Source organism: Talaromyces marneffei, chromosome 8 (genome assembly GCF_009556855.1).
Source record: "Talaromyces marneffei chromosome 8, complete sequence".
NCBI classification, from domain to species: Eukaryota; Fungi; Ascomycota; class Eurotiomycetes; order Eurotiales; family Trichocomaceae; genus Talaromyces; species Talaromyces marneffei.
Window position 1 is genome coordinate 471,847 of NC_072355.1, and position 17,573 is coordinate 489,419.

Sequence of the window (17,573 nt, forward strand, 5' to 3'; positions counted from 1 at the left end):
GATCATCACAACATTCAATTGAATACATACAACCGTGGTGACATTGTCCACAATGAAGTCTTCTGTTATTTTGTTGTCATTAGCTGCGGCAACCGCTTTGGCTGCTCCGGCTCCAAGCAGAAACCATGTTGTTCATGAACGGCGCAATGCGTTGCCCGCATCTTGGGTTGAGCCTCGCCGTGTCGATAGCCAAACTGCGTTGCCTGTGAGAATAGGATTGACCCAATCCAACTCGGATGTAGGACATGATCTTCTCATGGACGTGTGAGTTACCGTCCTAATGAATTCGCTTCTGATTACTCATGATGCTGACATGGGTTAAGCTCAAATCCTAACTCGCCCAACTATCGCAAATATATGACCGTCCACGAAGTCAATGATTTCTTTGCTCCTTCAGAGAAAGCTGTCTCGGCCGTTCGAACCTGGTTGGCGAATGCCGGAATTGCTTCTGACCGAGTCAGCCTATCTGCCAACAAACAGTGGCTTCAGTTCGACGGACATGCCGACGAGGTCGAACGTTTGCTAGGAACAGAGTACTACATCTATACCCATGAGGACAGCGGTAGAACACATTTGGGATGCGAAGAGTAAGCCTCGCCAAACGGAGTCGTCATTTGGCCGATGTATCTGACGCTGTATAGATATCACGTCCCCAAACACCTCAGTGAGCACATTGATTACATTACTCCCGGTGTCAAAACCCTTGAAGTTCGCGACACCCGCCCAGCTGCACTCGAGAAGCGCATTTTTGGACTCAAGAATTCGCAACCACCTCTGTTGAAAGACATCCCAGCAGCCATTGAGGATATTCTTGATACCCTTGTGACAAGCGCGGCAGCCACCAGCTGTGACACGACCATCACCCCGGACTGCATCAGGAGTACGTTGACATCATCCAAATCAAGTTGGGCCATTTTGGGAAGATAAAACCAACTGACTTTATATACAGCCATGTATAACATCACTGAGGGTACCACCGCTACTAAGGGAAATGAGCTTGGAATCTTTGAAGATCTTGGTGACTACTATGCTCAGGAAGATTTGGACCTTTTCTTTACCAAAGTTTACCCGTATGTAACTTGAAAAATGATCTTGAGATTCTCCAACATTCACTAACAATTCACCACAGCAAAATTCCCAAAGGAACTTCCCCAACCCTCAAAGGAATCGACGGTGCCACAGCTCCTGCCCCAGTGAATAGCGCCGGCGCAGAATCCGACCTTGACTTCCAAATTGCCTACCCGATCATCTGGCCACAAAACACCGTCCTTTTCCAAACCGACGACGCCCACTATGAGGCCAACTACACCTTTGAAGGCTTTTTGAACAACTTCCTTGACGCTATTGACGGTTCCTACTGCACGTTCTCTGACTATGGTATCTCCGGCAACACCGTCGACGATCCACCATACCCTGACCCAGCAGCAAATGGATACAAGGGTAGCCTGCAGTGTGGCGTCTACAAACCAACCAACGTGGTTTCTATCTCCTACGGCGGTGACGAGATCAGCCTGTCAGCCAACTACCAGAAGCGCCAATGTGACGAATTCAAGAAGCTCGGATTGCAAGGTGTCTCCGTGGTTGTTGCCTCGGGAGATTCTGGTGTCGCAGGTGCCCAAGGATGTCAAGGTAAAAGCGGATCCGTCTTCAACCCTGACTTCCCTGCCGGATGCCCCTACATCACGACTGTCGGTGCCACGTACCTTCCCAAGGGCGCTAGTGCTAGTGGAGGTAAAGAAGTAGCTGTGTCTCGATTCGCATCCGGTGGTGGATTCAGCAACATCTACCCTCGACCAGCCTACCAAGCCGACGCAGTCAACACATACCTGACAAAGCACACCCCATCATACAAGTCCTACAATACCACCGACAACGCTAACATTGGTGCCAACGGCGGTCTCTACAACGCTGCTGGCCGAGGTTACCCCGATGTGGCTGCAGTTGGTGACAATGTCCTTATCTACAACGCCGGAAAGGCATCTTTGATCGGAGGAACTTCAGCATCAGCACCAGTGTTTGCAGCTATTTTGACACGTATCAATGAGGAGTTGTTGGCTAAGAAGGGTACCACCGTTGGCTTCGTGAACCCTACGCTCTATGCTCACCCGGAGGTTTTCCATGATATTACCAGTGGCAGCAACCCAGGCTGTGGTACAAATGGATTTAAGACGGCAGCTGGTTGGGATCCTGTGACCGGATTGGGAACTCCCAACTATCCTGCTTTGTTGGCTCTTTTCTTGGGCCAGTAGTTTACCTTCTATTTTTGTTCTTTGCAAGGGAGTACTGAACTCAGTACTCTCTATGACTTGCCCCGGCACCTAGTTCGTTCTTGATAGCTATTTTTCAATTCCATTTGGGTTTAATGTGCCACTCACTCCCTTTCAACTTGTAATGACTCTCCATCTGGAGACAGTTTCTTCTAGAGTGAGCATCATACTACTAAGTGTAGAAAACCGAGTGTATGATGAGATATGTCATTTGTAATCTGTAAAGTCAACGCTAATTTTGTCTATACGCATGTTCCGTAAATAAACAACAAAAGAAACAATAACTATAACAGTATCAAAGGCAAAGTTTGAGGCGTGGAAAGCTAGTTTGAGGCCAGCCAACCTAGCATATTTATTTACCGAACGGCCAACCCAGAATTATAAACTGCTGTTTAGAAACCTCGAAGTTGAAACTTTTAAAGCTTGTTGAACACTTCCACAACAGCCTTGGCAGTTGACGTTGCACTGGCAGGGTTCTGTCCGGTAACGAGGCGACCATCGACAACATGGAAATCATCCCAAATGCCGGCTGAGCGCTCATCTGAAATTTATATTAATATCATCAATGGATGGAATGTAATTGGAAAGCAGACTTACACTTAGCACCGAGGCGCGCAGCAAGCTCCTCCACAAGCTCAGAGTTCCAGCTCTTAAGGTCATCCATAATTTGCATAGTATATTCCGCCTCAGTAGTAAAGCCAGTAAGTTTCTTTCCCTTAATAACAGGTTCACCAGTCGCTTTGTCAAGGATATTGGCAAAGATGGCAGGACCATGACAAACAGAGCCGAGAACACCGCCATTCGCCCAAACCTCTTCAGCAATCTTCTGCAAATTCCTTGCCTTTGGGTAATCGATCAAAGAGGCGTGCCCGGCCGAGGCGAAGAAAACTCCGTATTGAGAGCCATCTACATCAGCGGCTTTGGGCATGTTGTCCATCTTCTTGCGGAAATCGCTGGTCTTGTCGTTCCATGTTTTGAGATCGTCGCCGTTGAGGAAGTCGGGTTGCTGGGAAAGCCAGTCGGCAATATAGGTTCCGGTCTCAGAGACAAGGTCAACTTCGAATCCGGCGGCGGTCAGGACATGGTAGGGATGGAGAGCTTCGCTGATGAAGACACCGGTCGTTTCCTTGCCGTTGAAGAGCGTGGCCTGGGCCGAGGTGACGCTGATGACAGCTTTGCGAGGGAGAACCATTTTGATTGCTTTATTGGTTGTTTCGAAGAACGAGATTTTCGATAAGTAAATCGTTTCTTTGAAGTGCTTTGGAAAGAGGCTGTTGGCTGTTGGTGTTGGCGCTGTTATCGCGTGTGAATTGATGTTGAACAAACCCCAGAGTGTGCGAGGTCGAGCTCGGCTTTATATAATCATTTCCCATCCACGGAATCTTCAAAGAATATAGACTGAACTATAGTTCATTTCCTTAATAATACTGCATGGGTACCCTCGTAGGGCTTCGTTGTATGCACAAGACTGCACAAACTCCGCAACTCCGGCCTGTTTGTGTTCATCCGTAACTCCCAGCTCCGCAACTCCGTAACCCTAAGTAAATCCTCTTAGGATCTTCGATTTGAGCTATCCAATGGGAACGCTCGAGAAAATTCTTAAGCTTGACAAATGAAATGGGAATATATTACCAATGAGTCTTAACGTGTATAATGGGCTATATCTGTATTGTAATTTACGAGGAATTTTCCGTGACTTGATGGTCGGGACGACAGAATGGCAAAGGGATCATACCAGGAGCTTGCTAAGCCTGACAGTAGTCTCCAACAAATTACGAATTCTCTCATTAACTAGTTATAGACTCTAGAGATCACCTAAGAGGATGGCCCACCGGGCGAGTCTCTTCATTCTTTATAAATCCCATGCACCGGCCAATTTTTCAAAAACCAAAACTCGAGAACAATTTATTCTGCTAAACTGATAATTAAATCTGGACAGGTATTTGATACTGAGACACAGCGTCGGTCTCCGGCCAAAGAGTGTCAAGATCATTCCAAAAATCAACATCAACAGCCATATCGAAAAAGTTAAAATCGGGTACATCAATCTGTTCATGTGGATATATGTTCTCAAACATCGGGTTGGAAACAAAGACCTGACTGGGTAAAACTTCTTGTAGTAGCTCACTAGTCGTAGCTTCCACGAGCTCTGTTGTAAATTCGTTAGTTGCTACATGCTGAACCTGATTTGCTTTTGCTAGGCTATCGATCTTTTCGCATAAATCTCGCACTATATTCGCCGCATTTCGTGCAATAGCAAATTTGGCGCCGAAATTATCAAACACATTGAGAGCGAGATCAATTGCGGCCCTGGCTTCGGCAGCTAGGGAAGTATGCGGATAAACCATTACAAATCCAATCAGTGTCATTGTCGAATTCCACTGACAGTAATACGCATCATGCCACCCGTCAAGGATTGATGTTTCCGCGAGAACTTGCTGTGTAATCTTCGATAGCATTATCGCGTGGCTAGCACATCGTAGAGCCATTTCCTCTACCACACCTCCTGGCGGCAGCCGAGAAGTGAATGATATAATAGGTCGATAAAGGTTGACGCACAAGTGATGATACGTGAGTTCAAGGAGCAGGCGCTGTCGCTGCAACCACATAGGTGCAAACTGCTCGATCGAGGGACTTGTGCCATCTGTGGAGAAAGGTGTACCATTGTTGCTGCGTTTCGACCTCAAGGGTTCCGGTACACTGTCAACCCATTGCTGGAGGCGCTGGGTGTGCCTTGCCAAAGCCTCTGCACTGGCTTGTAAGGTGTCAGGGTCATCCCATATAGACTGATCATGTTGCAAGTGGAGAATCCTGTCATAGAATGACGTATAGGCCGCTCGTACCGCCATGTATAATTTGGTCTGGTAGAGGTTAAAGCTTAGCCAAGTGGCATTGTCTCCAATAGGAGCGAATGTAGATCCTGAAATGGCCGCGGCCTCGAGGCTGTCGTTGGGTAAGCATGGCATGACATAGGAGTCATGCAGCATGAAGGGACGACCAAGCTTCATTCCGGCCTTACTGTCCATGAGATAGACAGCCCACCACAAGCGTCTACGCATTTCACGGTCCCGCTCGGGCATGTTGGATGGAGGATCCAAGTGTAGACCAAGAGTATAAGCGGTGCGTACAGATAAGCTAACAGAATTTTCCATTCTGTTATGAAAAGACCCGCCGCACAGGTATATGGCACAGAGCAAGTGACATTGCAGTGTCGATATAGACGGGCTTTCGAGCTCGTGTGTAAGTAATGTTTGGCCCCGCCAGTAATGCCATCGGCCGGCAACCATTGCGTCCTTGCCCTCAACAAGAATGCCCTGTGACTCCGAGGGTAAAGTTGAAAGGTAGTACTGCATGCACATGGCAATGACAATATCAACAAGCGCCGACGGCCTTCTTTCCGTCCCGCCAGTCACCCACAGTGACTGGTAATGCTTCTTGAAGTTCGCTTCGTCTATTATCGGGAAAAGTGAGGTGTGGTGCGTTTGCCAAAAGAAATTGATAAAGTACTCCTCCTGTATAAGGTTTAGATAGACTCCCTGCGTAGAGATTTTCTTTGTGAAGGAGATCGGTCGACGTAAAAGATCCTCCTCTCCCACATCACCACTATTATCCGGTCGATCAAGTAGTTTATTTTCTTTGGCTGAAATCGGAAGTAGTTGATGTGCTGGACATGATTGTGAGAGTTTCAAATTCAAAAACGCACTAAGACGTTGCACAAAAAAATAAGATGAGGATGGCCCAAACCATGCATCGTTCGGCGACCGTGCCGCGCGAAATTGAATGCCCCCAGGAAACCTTTTGATATCTGTATGGCTTGTATCAATTACTACGGACCGCGGGTCCTGCGAGCCCGACCGCGACGAATTTGTCGACGTAGTTAAGTTGTCGCTGTCGTTGCGCTGTCGGTCGACTTGCGCTTCGAGTTGCTGAACCCTTTGTTTTAACCACGTAATCTCATCACGGGCTTCGGAAAGAGTCGAGGCCTTGGGAATGCCGCTGTTACTACAGTCTAGTCCTTTTATCGAACATTTTGAACATGGAACTTTATTGTCACATTTCGTGCGGCGCATTCGACACTCATCGCAGGCCCTAGCCACCTGAGCCCGCTTCCGAAGGCGTTGCGGTGCTGTTTGGCGCCCCGACAAGTTTGGGGATGATTGAGTCGCCATTGAATATCGCTTCAAGGTCGGCCCAACGACATGTGTAAGTAAGAAGTGGACCAGAAAGACTTTAAAGTCAATCCGTTGTCAAGTTTCAGTTGAGGAGTCTTCAATCTCAAACTGGTCAATAACCTTATGGTAGTGTACCTAACGGAAGGCAAGAAATGGTGAAATGGAGGAAACGGCTGCCGGAACTGCCGGTGAGAATAGTTCCTATTCTCTCTCTGTCACTGGACTCCCTGCAACATTCGATTCGGTGTCCACACCCTTCGGCTAGTGTGCAGTTTCAAGAAATGATTGATAATGTCCGTCGTGACTCGTCCCACCTTGCAAAATGTAAGCCTAGTACTGATGTGGAATGAGAGCAGGCATTATGTTTAGCTGGCCAATCGTTGTGTCCCTTGATGCCTAAGCTTCATGAAGAAAATATGCCAATAATAAAGCATTATTTCCTCTCATTGGATGTGTCTCTAATTACAAGATTGAACTCAGCCTGAAAAGTTCGGCCTAAACAAGTTATAGGCAGCTTTCATGATCAACGGAGGGAGGGTCTATAAACGAATTGGAAATCGTATATTTTGTAAACAATACAATCATTTCTTTTTAGCTTTCTTTATTGCCGCAGAAAATTGTCAAGAAAGGAATTCAATTACAGAAATCCCGAATCTTATTTCCAGATCCGGAAGGCTCCTTCCAGATTTGGCAATATTCGGGCACGGGGAATTGCAAGGGGCGGACACGATAGAGTCACTAGAAATACAGCCAGAGGAACGAAAAGACAGTATTTGCAAGTATAGTTTTGATGTCTTGTGCTAGCGTCTCAATGAGAGTGTAAAGTGCACTTCATTCTAAAAGACATTTTAACTAAAATACAGTAAGCTATGCTCGTCTTCCCTCCCACAAGTATCATTCGCTCAGTCTCTGCTTCTTAGTATGATTATTGATTAATACCATGATATGCTAGCGGCGAGCTACTTTCACATAGAAATCTTGTGGCTTCACAAACCATCGATTTTTAGTATCCCAATCCTTAAACCGAAGCTTTTCATCAAGAACAAAGTCAAAAGTTCTCAACAACTGTGGTATCAGCTTACTCATCTCTAACATACTCAGATTTTTCCCGAGACAGGTTCTACTCCCTAAACCAAATGCTAGAAAGTACCGGTCCATTTCAGCAACGTCATTACTATGCTCGTCAAGCCATCTCTCTGGCCGCCAACTATCGGCATCTGCTCCAAAGATGTTTGTGTTCCGGTGTGCGACCCATGAATTGATGCCTACTGTAGCACCCGCCGGAAATTGTTTCCCTGCAAACATTGCACCCCCTTCCGGTACAACTCTAGCTAGGGGTAGTCCTGTCGCCGAGTGCAACCATAGTGCTTCCTTGATAACAGCTTGGAGAAAGGGTAACTCTTGAGTTTCCTTGAATGAAATAGGATCTGCTATCTTTCCCTGAGAGGCAGCCTCGTCAATTTCTTTTTTGAGTCGTGTGTAGGTTTCCGGGTGTTTCAGTAAGTTGTACACAATCTCCGAGAGGGATATAGCAGTTGTATCGCTTCCAGCCCCAATGTTGCTTTGACACATGGTGAAAATGTCCGTCTTGGTCATATTTTCCGGGTCCTCTTCGCGTATCTGGAAGAACCTGGATACAAAGTCTGGTTTTCCCTCACGCTCCTTGACATCTGGACTTTTGAGCAGACTTTCGCGGGAGGCAATCTCATCCATAGTATACTTACCCACATAGCCGTGACCTCCAGTTGTGGGTAGTAGAGGGAACAGCATACGATGCAGCCAAGAAGGAAACAATCCGACAAAGGTGCTATAAAGATTGCGTGTGTCGATAGCATCAAATACGTCAGTTCTTGTACTATAATCCAGGAACCCGAAACGGCGACCGAATGTTATTTTCCCAATGACATCAAAAGCATAACATTGGAACCAATGAGCGAGATCTATCGTTTCGTCCAGTTTTGCAATTTCAGAAAGTCTGTTTGTGAATACTTTCGTGCAGTTGTTGACGAATGGCTCGTATCCAACGAGACTAGTCATCGAATATGATGAAGCAAATTTGCGTCTTTGCAGAGCATGATGGTGTGGATCAGTATCTCCGAAGAGGGAGGCTTTATTGATGTCTAGTGGCATCCATGCCGAGTACCAGGAAGCCTGGTTGGTTGTTTTTTGCTTCAGCTTAAAGCACCATTTTGTATCTCATAAAGAATCCACTGACCTTGACAAACTTGCTTCCATGTCCATATAATGTTTTCGCACACCCCGGGTCATCAATTGAGTAGACATTGGGTGCTATTCGAACCACCGGGCCGTACTTCTTATGAAGCGCAACATTGACTAGCTCGAATTTTCCCTCAAATATCTTCTTGAGATACCAAAGGCGGGTGAATCTTGCGATAAATGGCCCATCGATGTCACGTAGAGGGTCAATGTATGCTCTTCCAGTGATGTAGAGAGCCCAAACAATTACTCCGAGCAAGACCGCCCAGAGGCCAGATACCAGTATGCTATCAATGATCATAGTGATATGTAGTTTGCACGTCTGTGCAAATGATACGAAATAAAGACCTTAAAAACTGCTAGAAGCCAGCTTTGAAGTACCTAGGCAGGCTTGACGGTTGCATCGAATAGGTATGGGAGTATGTAACTAATGCCCGCCCCCACCGGCCGGAACCCCTCTGCTCTTAGTGCATGACGTTCTGCCAGGGTCTTTAGGTATCTAAATAACAGTAGTTCCTATCCAGGAATAGTAAGACGAAGGTGGCAACCACGGATGGAAACTTCGGCTTTTCATGATTTCATAAATTGTTGAGGCTAACTAACTGTTTGGCGGGTTTTTGTTTAGGCAGTTGATTCCAAGTTTTACAAAATCCTTTGAGATTTTCACACAGGCTACAGTACTTAGTATCCAAACTTGTATCTTGCAAGCAGTGGTATCTGGGTATCTTCTTGACAGGTCTTTGACTCCTCTCTGGATCGTTGTAGGCAATTTAGGTACATCAATGGGAAAGTTGTTTTGATACAGATCTCGAACCATTTTGGGGTTCGCATTCGGATCTTCTAGTTGATGATAAGTGTGGTGATAGTTTCAGCGGCGTTTTTGAGCCCTGGAGGATGGTATTGTAGTCGTGCTAGAAAAGGCCATGTACCCAAATGAGTGGCACATGCTATGGTCGGTGACAGGGAAATGGGAAATGTCTGCGTCTCATTGTGCTAACCCTGATTGACGTAAGACCAAATATACTCACTCATCTAATATCCATTTTATAAGCTGATTGATGACTGCTTTGTGTCTGTTACTTGGTAACTCTATAGGTATATTGTCATATCAGAAGAGATGATGTACCCAGATGACGGGTATGTAATTGGAGACGAGAAAAGGGCCGACTATACTACAGGTTATGCTACCCATTTTTGTGGCAAATGTTGCTATACTCAGTTGTCCGGTTATAACTACTTCAGTGACTTCTGCTCAATTAATGGTCCCACACATACTCATGATTTTTTGTTTCTTGGCTTATATCGAGTGCTCTATTTGCAGAGAAATATGAGACATTTTCAATATCAGTCAATCTATGACTTCTAAAGTGATAACCGCTCAGTTCTTTTAGTTGTATCATATGCAACTGGTATCTATCGAACGGAAAGATGAGATACTTCCAATATGACTCCATTCCTGACCACGATAGTGACTGCTACTCCATTACTTCAGATATATACTTGACTCAGTATTTCTATGACTGATTTTGAGTGAATGATTCGAGTAGAACGATGTGACGTAAATGGAATGCAGCACATATAAAAATGGGAAGATCGAACCTTCTCTTCATTGATTCTGTCCTTTTGAAATTATCAAATCTAAAACAACCACTTTCCTCAAGTTATTCTCTCGACAACGAACTTTTCTTCACTCTCAAAAATGTCATTCAACCTCCTTGATAATGCCGGAGTAGCACAAACTGCGCACAGGTATGTGACGACACGTCCTGAGCATAAGTGGTACGCGATCACAGTGAACGACGACCATCTAAGGGATGGTGAAACACACTCAGTGGGACAAGGAACTTCGTACTTTAGCCTAGAACTTCGGAATATCGCCAATAATGTCAGGCCCCCGAAGGAACATGAGGATACTCGTATCTTGCAAAGCTTGAAATGCACGATTCGTCAAATTGATAGCCCAAACCCGGCCCAAACCTTGGACCTTCAAGTTACGTTTGGCGACAGACTGGGTTCCGTGCCAGTCGAATTCAACAAGTTGGGGGGTACCTATGAAGTAAATTTGACTGGTCGTACATTCAAGGTGAAAGTGGAAACCTCGATACAAAGCCCTGCGTCGGCTGTGATCGCAACCTCTAGGCGGCCCATGCCGACCAGATGAATTGACACGAGGGAATTAAAGACGAGCAGTGCTCTTTGTGCATGACCTTCGTCGTTGACCGTGTTCCACTTATCCCATCATCATCATCATCATCTCTCTCTCTTTTCTCTCTTTCCTGACTGTTCTATGTGTCATGATTTCCTCCCAGGTGGAGATCTATCACCAGCACTGGGTTTTACCATGTACTGATTGGCTCATTCATGGTCAGTTACTCTAGGTAGATAGATAGTTAGATACTGCTCCCATAGATACTAATCCAATAGACTCCTTATCTAAAGCTTATCAAGTGTTGGTAAAGCGTTTCACGATCAAACTAATGCGCAGAATGGCGGACATGACCATCTGGCCTCGTCATATTTGTTGTGCGAGAAGATCATTTACATTTACCGTAATGTATAAAGAAACCTCCACTTCCCCGGACTTCCCCCGCAAATCCGCAAATGATGTAAGAACCCTAACCCCAGATCCATTTGTCCGTCCATTCATCCGAACAATACTTATGTACCTCACGTGCCTTTTTCGTATACAAAAACAGACGATTACACCCGACGAAGTACCGATCGACAGAAATAGTCATGTCATATCATAAGCTTTCTATGAAATCAGATGTCTATATACATGTTCAAGAACACAAAACATGGTCCACCTGAACGTAGACAAGTTAACAACAGACTCGATTTGCACAGGCTCAACATCTGTGAAATGGAATGGGTATATGCAGTGTATATGGGCTGTTATTTGAATGTACCGGTGTATAGTTAGGAAACAAATTAATCACTCGACCCATCGAACATCTTGTTCATGGCTTTGTGCGCCAATTCAACACCGAGGCTATATCACCAAATCAGTCGGACTTTTTCTTTTCAAACAAAGTAGTAGATCAGGAGAGAGAGAGAAAAAACTCACAAAGTAGCAGCATTAGCAGGCACAGCTCTAGCCAACGCAGGCCCAAAACCGGGGAAGAACGCCTTGAATCCTCCACTAGCATGAATAGCCCTAATAGTACCTCCAATTGTCACTTTGCCCGGCGCAGACTGCATCCTCGACTTGACTGTATCAACCGGGAAGACGGGGATCCACATGGCGATACCAGCAGCACCACCAGCCGTCACGACCGCGGTAAGCGACAGATCTCCGGTGACATTGCCGTCTGCATCCTTGGGTGTGAGGGAGCGCTTGATATATTCGTACGCAGCGAAGTAAGCAGCTGAACCAGGTGCGTCACGGGCCAAAGTCATTGCAGAACCGCGAAACACGCTGCGCAGACCACCTTCCTTGTACAGTTGACGCACGACATCGACACCGCCAGAATACTTCGGTTTCTGGCCCGCGGGAGGTGGATTTTGACCTTGAATCTGCAAAAGGACTTTGACGCGCTCAAAGGGGGCAGTGATAAGGGTCATGGGTAGAGCGGAGAAGGCGCCCGCAGCGGAGATTTGGGCTATGCTGTATTGAGGGGTGTTGTTGTGTACGGGGACGGTGGAGAAGGAAGAGACGAGCGTTTTGCCTAGATCGTAGCCCCAGAAACTCACGGCGACTTTCTCCAATCGTCAGTAGCCCGCGCAAATACTTAGGATAAGAGAGAGAGGGGGGGGTAGAAAACTCACACATAGGCGTAACACCAACCAACGGCGCCGAAACACCGGCATACAAACCCCTCGCCAACCCTTCCCTGGCAATCGTCTTCCTCACCACATCCATGGCACCAGTATAAACACCCTTCTCGGCGGTTTGCATGCGCACTTTGACGAGATCAAATGGGTGGCCGATTACAACGGCGCAGATACCGCCTACACCGCCGGCGATGAAGGATCGGAGTTGCGCGAAGCCTTGAGAAGAAGCGGGTTGTTTGGCGGGGACGAGGACTTCCTCATTGTCTTGTGTGGTGGCGGTGGTTGACATTTTGGGTATCCTGGTGCGAGGAGTTGGAGGTGAGGTATGCTGTTATGGATGCTTGCGGGGACACAGAGGGTGAATGGATAGAGAGAACGGCGAGGGCGATCCCTCTCGACAGCGATATATTCGGTCAAATTGCGGTGCAGTATCAATTCCGTGTATATTTATTCGTATATCTTCATATGAACAACAAAGAATATCTGTGTAGATCAATATAGTTTCGTTGTCGCAACAAGTTTAGTTCGCAGAAGATAGTTAAGTAGTAGCCGTCCACACAGCTAGGCACGGTAGGTAGACCTCGGGAACCTCGGCTCAATTTCACTTGCCGCCGAGCTTACACTGTGACAACTCAAAGCAATCTCATGGTTTCGGCAGAACGGACGCATGTCACTTTCATTTAAACGTGATTTATCCGTCGGGCTATTTATATGAAGCCTGACCTCGTATTGGAAAGTTTCTTTTATTATTTTATTCTCTCAGAGCACACCGGGGACATGGAAGACCCCGCGTTATGCCCAGGCTGGTCGTGGTGGTGAGCACGTGTCAATAATGATAATCAAATGCAAGCAGGGCAATGGCTTGTAATTTTTATATTCAATTTATTCGAATTTCGACGAACAAGATAGCACTGAATATGATGTTATATTATCGTACAAGAATCAAAAATAGACTGTACACAAAGAGAAGTCATTCCATATGCCTCTCCCTCCTTTTTTTTAGCCACCAAGATAATAAAGAAAATGAACGCTTCAGAAGAAAGAAAAGAAAAGCATAAACAGCGGGAGATGCTAATCAGATTGGTTAGACGCCGAGTATCACGAAGTAATAATTATAATATAAATCAGGATATTATAGCGAAGTCCAGAAAAAGAAAGGAAATTCGTGACATGATCCGTATCATATAATTCTGACTTTTGGGATTTTCGTTTCCTATGTAGTGGTTCGCTGCGAATGACTCGACTCACTATCTGTGGTTTGCTCAACCAATTCTGCCGTGCTGCCAGTCAGAGGGTGTTCGGAGTCTAGCTGATGGATGCTTGCACCGGCTCGATGATGTGCTACATAACCCATGCCGGACGGTCGTCCCGGTTCAGCACTTGGTACACGTTGGATGGTGGATGAAGTTGATGCTGTTGATCCATGGCGTTCTTGACTAGTTTTGCTACCCGCTTCGCTGGGTGCAAAGGGTAGCCGGGCCCCAGATTCGCCTGATGGCTGAAGGAGATCGGAACTGGGTATTCTGCCATGTGAATGTGCTGCACTGTCCGGAGAACCTGGAATAGGTAACAATGCAGGTGTACCTTCGTCTACGGAGTCTTGAGGCCCATGTCTTTTTGAACTCTTTCTCGGCAACGAAGGACGATTTGAAAGCGTGCTATTCCGCGAGCCCGCTCGACTTGGAAGCTCGATCGAGCCGCTGACATCAATTGGAGGCAGCCTGAAAGACTCCATCTGTTCACCCTTTTCTTCCTCTGTCCCATCCGAATCGTGATAGGATGTCGTGGTAACACCAGACGCATTTCGGGTGTGGCCCACCTCTCCAGTCTCATCAGGGGATTGAGACTCGGGCTCGTCGCGGTATGGTTCGTGGTATTCCTGGTCTTCAGCAGGCGGAAACATTCCCGTAGGAGGTGCTCGAGCACTTCGAATCACCTCAAATCCTTTACCTTGCTCTTTAGTCTTTCCACCTAGCAACCGACGGAACCAACCTGATGCTGAAGATACGGGCCCTGTTGGATCTGCCGGTCCTGTTTTCAACTTTCGAGTCCCGGTATGGGACAATGCAGGACCACGAACTCGATAATAAAAGTCGACTTCGCGGACAGCATAGTCCTTGCGATTCGGTCGACCATCATCCAGATCAACATCGTCTCGAGCAGTACCGAGATGTGCGGGGAGAGGTTGGCCAGCACTTTCGAGAGCGACATCCTCAGTATCGCTGCCAGATGCGCCTTGTGCTCGGCTATCACCGCCGGACTGTTGAGTATCTACGGTCGTTGTTCGAGGACGAGGCGGTCGATAGTAAGGATCCGTCGCCTCAGACTTGAAGCCAATAACAGAGCCACTCTTTGGTGTGCCCATTGGCAGATAACCGGCCGGATGCGAGAATGCGCTACTGGCGGCGCCAGGAGTGGTTGGGGTGTACATTCCGCTATTAGTTCGACTATGCGGACCACCGTGTGCACTACCTGCATCATAAGCGATGCTTATTCGACCATCACTAATGGCCTGACGATTCAGCAACATGGCCGAGCTTCCAGAAATACTTCTCGCCCGAGAACCACCAAACTGTGCAGATGACCGTTCGTCCATGTTTACGAGCATTGCTGCCTCTGATGCCATACTTTGACGTGTGCTGCTTCGGGGGTTGCGTCGAGAGAGCTGTCTTACACCGAAGACCTAGAAGAACAAGTCAGTGAAATTCTTTGTTAGACAGACCCCCGGTCTAAAACCTTTGGAGAAAAAAAAACATACCTTTGTGAGACCACCTCGTGTCGCGCCGCCTTCTGCGCCTCCAGCTCCTGCAAGTCGGGCAATGACTTCTATCAAGGTCTGCAGAGCATTTAGGAAGAACCCAAACACCAGCATCCCTCCATGCAGAACCAAGATAGCATATCCAATCCACCCCTTGGTTTGTTCCGAAATACCCAAAGACGGCACAAAGGCAACGGATAAGAGCACCACCAAGAAGCGTACAAAAGAGAAAACAAGCTGATACAGATTCATTGATGTCGGCGAGGCATACGGTCGAAACGCAACTAGAAGTAAGATCATGGCCACTTCACAAATCGCGAGTAATACAACCTGAGCGACACCTGAAGGTTGAAGCGCGCCAATTGCGATGGCGCGGAGAAAGGTAATGAAGATGGGCACTAAAGCAAACGGAGCAACGTCGTCGCGATATGTGTTGTATAGAGGGCCGTACAGCAGGACAGTCGAAAGATCGTCAAATAGATATGCCCGAGGTCGAGCAGAGATAATAAGGCGAATCATCCAGAGCGCGAAAAGGAGAAGAGCTACGATTAGTATCACTGCCAGTGCAACCACGTACGCAGTGGAATGTCCGGCAATGACAAGTTGGTATAGCGCAAGCGATACAGTCGGTAGCAAGAAGAAGTTGAATGTAATGCGGATGGTGTTGCCAATTGTGAATGGTACGTTTTTCGATCGTAAATCCTCCTCGAGAACACGGGCCATTCGATGGTAGATCCATTGGAAGCCAAATGCAATCTGGGTCAACACGGTTACTGCAGATAGAATCACTAGTAGCCAAATAATCGATCCCGGCCAGACGTCCCTTATGCTTTCCAAGCCTATATACTGTCGCAAACGGTCCAGGCCATGAGTTCCATTGACAACGTATATACCATCGACGACCGGATCTATTCCCCCTCCAGGACTTGCGAAACTATGATTGAACATGAGAATCGACCACGCTCCTGAAGATACAACAGGTTGGTAGTATCCGGGGTAACTGAGTGAGAGGGCTCCGGTGAGCACAATGAACTGAATATATTGAAGGCAGTCCGCAAATCCAGGAGTAACCAGTCGTAAAAGATCTTCATCTCGGCCATAGTTGCTCGTCCAGCGGAAAATGTTGGTCGATCCCCAGGGGCTATATGTAGAAGCGATTATGTTTGCGAGAGTAAGCAGCACTAGCACCAAAAGGGGCAAAAATGTAAATGTTCCCTTGAGCGTTGCACCGAGATCTGGTGTGATGATACCAGACACACAGCCCAGATCTGTACCTGCAGGGTCGCCGGACTTGACGCGCAGGGTAGCAACTAAGCTAGCTAGCTGAAATGATGTGCCAAGCTCATGTTGGACGGTAAATGCACGAAGTTGACTTGGGTCGCTCCTAGAAAAAACAAATGAAATAAAATTAGCCAGATACCAAAAAGCCGTGGGGGAAAAACTAAAACTAAAGGCATACCCGTTGACATTGAAGACAGGTCCAAGAGGACAGGTGCCTTGGGTGACGTTTTGGCAGAACTCAGTTGGATGCTCATATGGCGTAAAGGTGAGCACGTCGAGGGTTGTAAAAAGGGTAGTGTATGTCTTGTTTCCATTATTGTCGACTATATCGACAATTTCGCCGTCTCCGGTGACATTTCCATAAATGACAATATCCAGTGGATTTGGGCCGGGTGCAGGATCGTACACAACCGAAAAGAACTTGGGGACGAATTGCAGATGACTCGGGTCATTCACAATGTTGGTCTCTAAACAATTGTCGAAGTTGATGAACGCAGCCTTGGTCGAGCCGGCAAGAAATAGAATCATACAAAACACTATCATACACCAGGGACTGCGTGTATTGCGAATTGTAAGCCTGCGCCGTTGTAGTTTGTCCATGATCTCGTCATTTCCTTGGACGCCGTCGAAACACCGTGGCGACCCGGAATTCCGTCGATGATGTCGCCGATTCGCATCGACATCCATTGCAACCTCAAGGGGCTAATTGAGGAGACCTCCAAGAGGTCTGCCCCGTCCCAACACCGGGGCCGTCAACCTGCTGATTCCAAGCAATAGCCGGGATGTTTGTTTCGAGATAGCAATGAATCGGTTGGTGGTTTTGAAGCACCCCAGTGGACTGAAATTTTCGGATTCGATCGTATATAATAAATGAAGATCGGCGTTCGCCTTGGTGGTGTTCAGAGTTTCATTTGTTGGGAAAGTGTTCGGGGGGGAACCAGCCCAGGCAACCAACTGCGACTATGGAGCTTGCAACATGACGGGACGAAGAGGAGAACGAGCGACAAGAGGCGGAGAAAGTCAGTGGGACAATAATTGGTCGGTCGGGTAGTTGATAGGAGGTACTAGTACGACGAGTAAATGGGGGTTAGTGAAAGCGTATGG

The 17,573-nt window shown here is 47.1% G+C and overlaps 7 protein-coding genes across 7 annotated transcripts; 2 read left to right on the forward strand and 5 right to left on the reverse strand.

The window, feature by feature from the left end:
* Window positions 1-52: 52 nt before the first annotated feature.
* Window positions 53-2,249, forward strand: EYB26_009520 (uncharacterized protein; the record flags this gene model as incomplete). Its single annotated transcript, XM_054268770.1, has 5 exons — window positions 53-264; window positions 324-587; window positions 642-880; window positions 950-1,070; window positions 1,130-2,249. The coding sequence occupies 5 exons, from the start codon at window positions 53-55 to the stop codon at window positions 2,247-2,249; spliced, it is 1,956 nt and encodes a 651-aa protein (XP_054124745.1).
* Window positions 2,250-2,683: 434 nt separating this feature from the next.
* EYB26_009521 (uncharacterized protein) lies at window positions 2,684-3,459 on the reverse strand (the record flags this gene model as incomplete). The annotated part of the gene is made up of 2 exons (XM_054268771.1): window positions 2,684-2,808; window positions 2,865-3,459. The coding sequence occupies 2 exons, from the start codon at window positions 3,457-3,459 to the stop codon at window positions 2,684-2,686; spliced, it is 720 nt and encodes a 239-aa protein (XP_054124746.1).
* Window positions 3,460-4,192: 733 nt separating this feature from the next.
* On the reverse strand, window positions 4,193-6,436 carry EYB26_009522 (uncharacterized protein; the record flags this gene model as incomplete). The annotated part of the gene is made up of 1 exon (XM_054268772.1): window positions 4,193-6,436. The coding sequence occupies one exon, from the start codon at window positions 6,434-6,436 to the stop codon at window positions 4,193-4,195; it is 2,244 nt and encodes a 747-aa protein (XP_054124747.1).
* A 951-nt stretch (window positions 6,437-7,387) lies between these two features.
* EYB26_009523 (uncharacterized protein) lies at window positions 7,388-8,957 on the reverse strand (the record flags this gene model as incomplete). Its single annotated transcript, XM_054268773.1, has 2 exons — window positions 7,388-8,590; window positions 8,655-8,957. 2 exons carry the CDS (start codon window positions 8,955-8,957, stop codon window positions 7,388-7,390), a joined length of 1,506 nt encoding a protein of 501 aa, XP_054124748.1.
* A 1,398-nt stretch (window positions 8,958-10,355) lies between these two features.
* On the forward strand, window positions 10,356-10,817 carry EYB26_009524 (uncharacterized protein; the record flags this gene model as incomplete). Its single annotated transcript, XM_054268774.1, has 1 exon — window positions 10,356-10,817. One exon carries the CDS (start codon window positions 10,356-10,358, stop codon window positions 10,815-10,817), a length of 462 nt encoding a protein of 153 aa, XP_054124749.1.
* A 770-nt stretch (window positions 10,818-11,587) lies between these two features.
* Window positions 11,588-12,719, reverse strand: EYB26_009525 (uncharacterized protein; the record flags this gene model as incomplete). The annotated part of the gene is made up of 3 exons (XM_054268775.1): window positions 11,588-11,648; window positions 11,724-12,354; window positions 12,425-12,719. 3 exons carry the CDS (start codon window positions 12,717-12,719, stop codon window positions 11,588-11,590), a joined length of 987 nt encoding a protein of 328 aa, XP_054124750.1.
* Window positions 12,720-13,643: 924 nt separating this feature from the next.
* On the reverse strand, window positions 13,644-17,156 carry EYB26_009526 (uncharacterized protein; the record flags this gene model as incomplete). The annotated part of the gene is made up of 3 exons (XM_054268776.1): window positions 13,644-15,113; window positions 15,189-16,572; window positions 16,648-17,156. The coding sequence occupies 3 exons, from the start codon at window positions 17,154-17,156 to the stop codon at window positions 13,644-13,646; spliced, it is 3,363 nt and encodes a 1,120-aa protein (XP_054124751.1).
* Window positions 17,157-17,573: the final 417 nt, after the last annotated feature.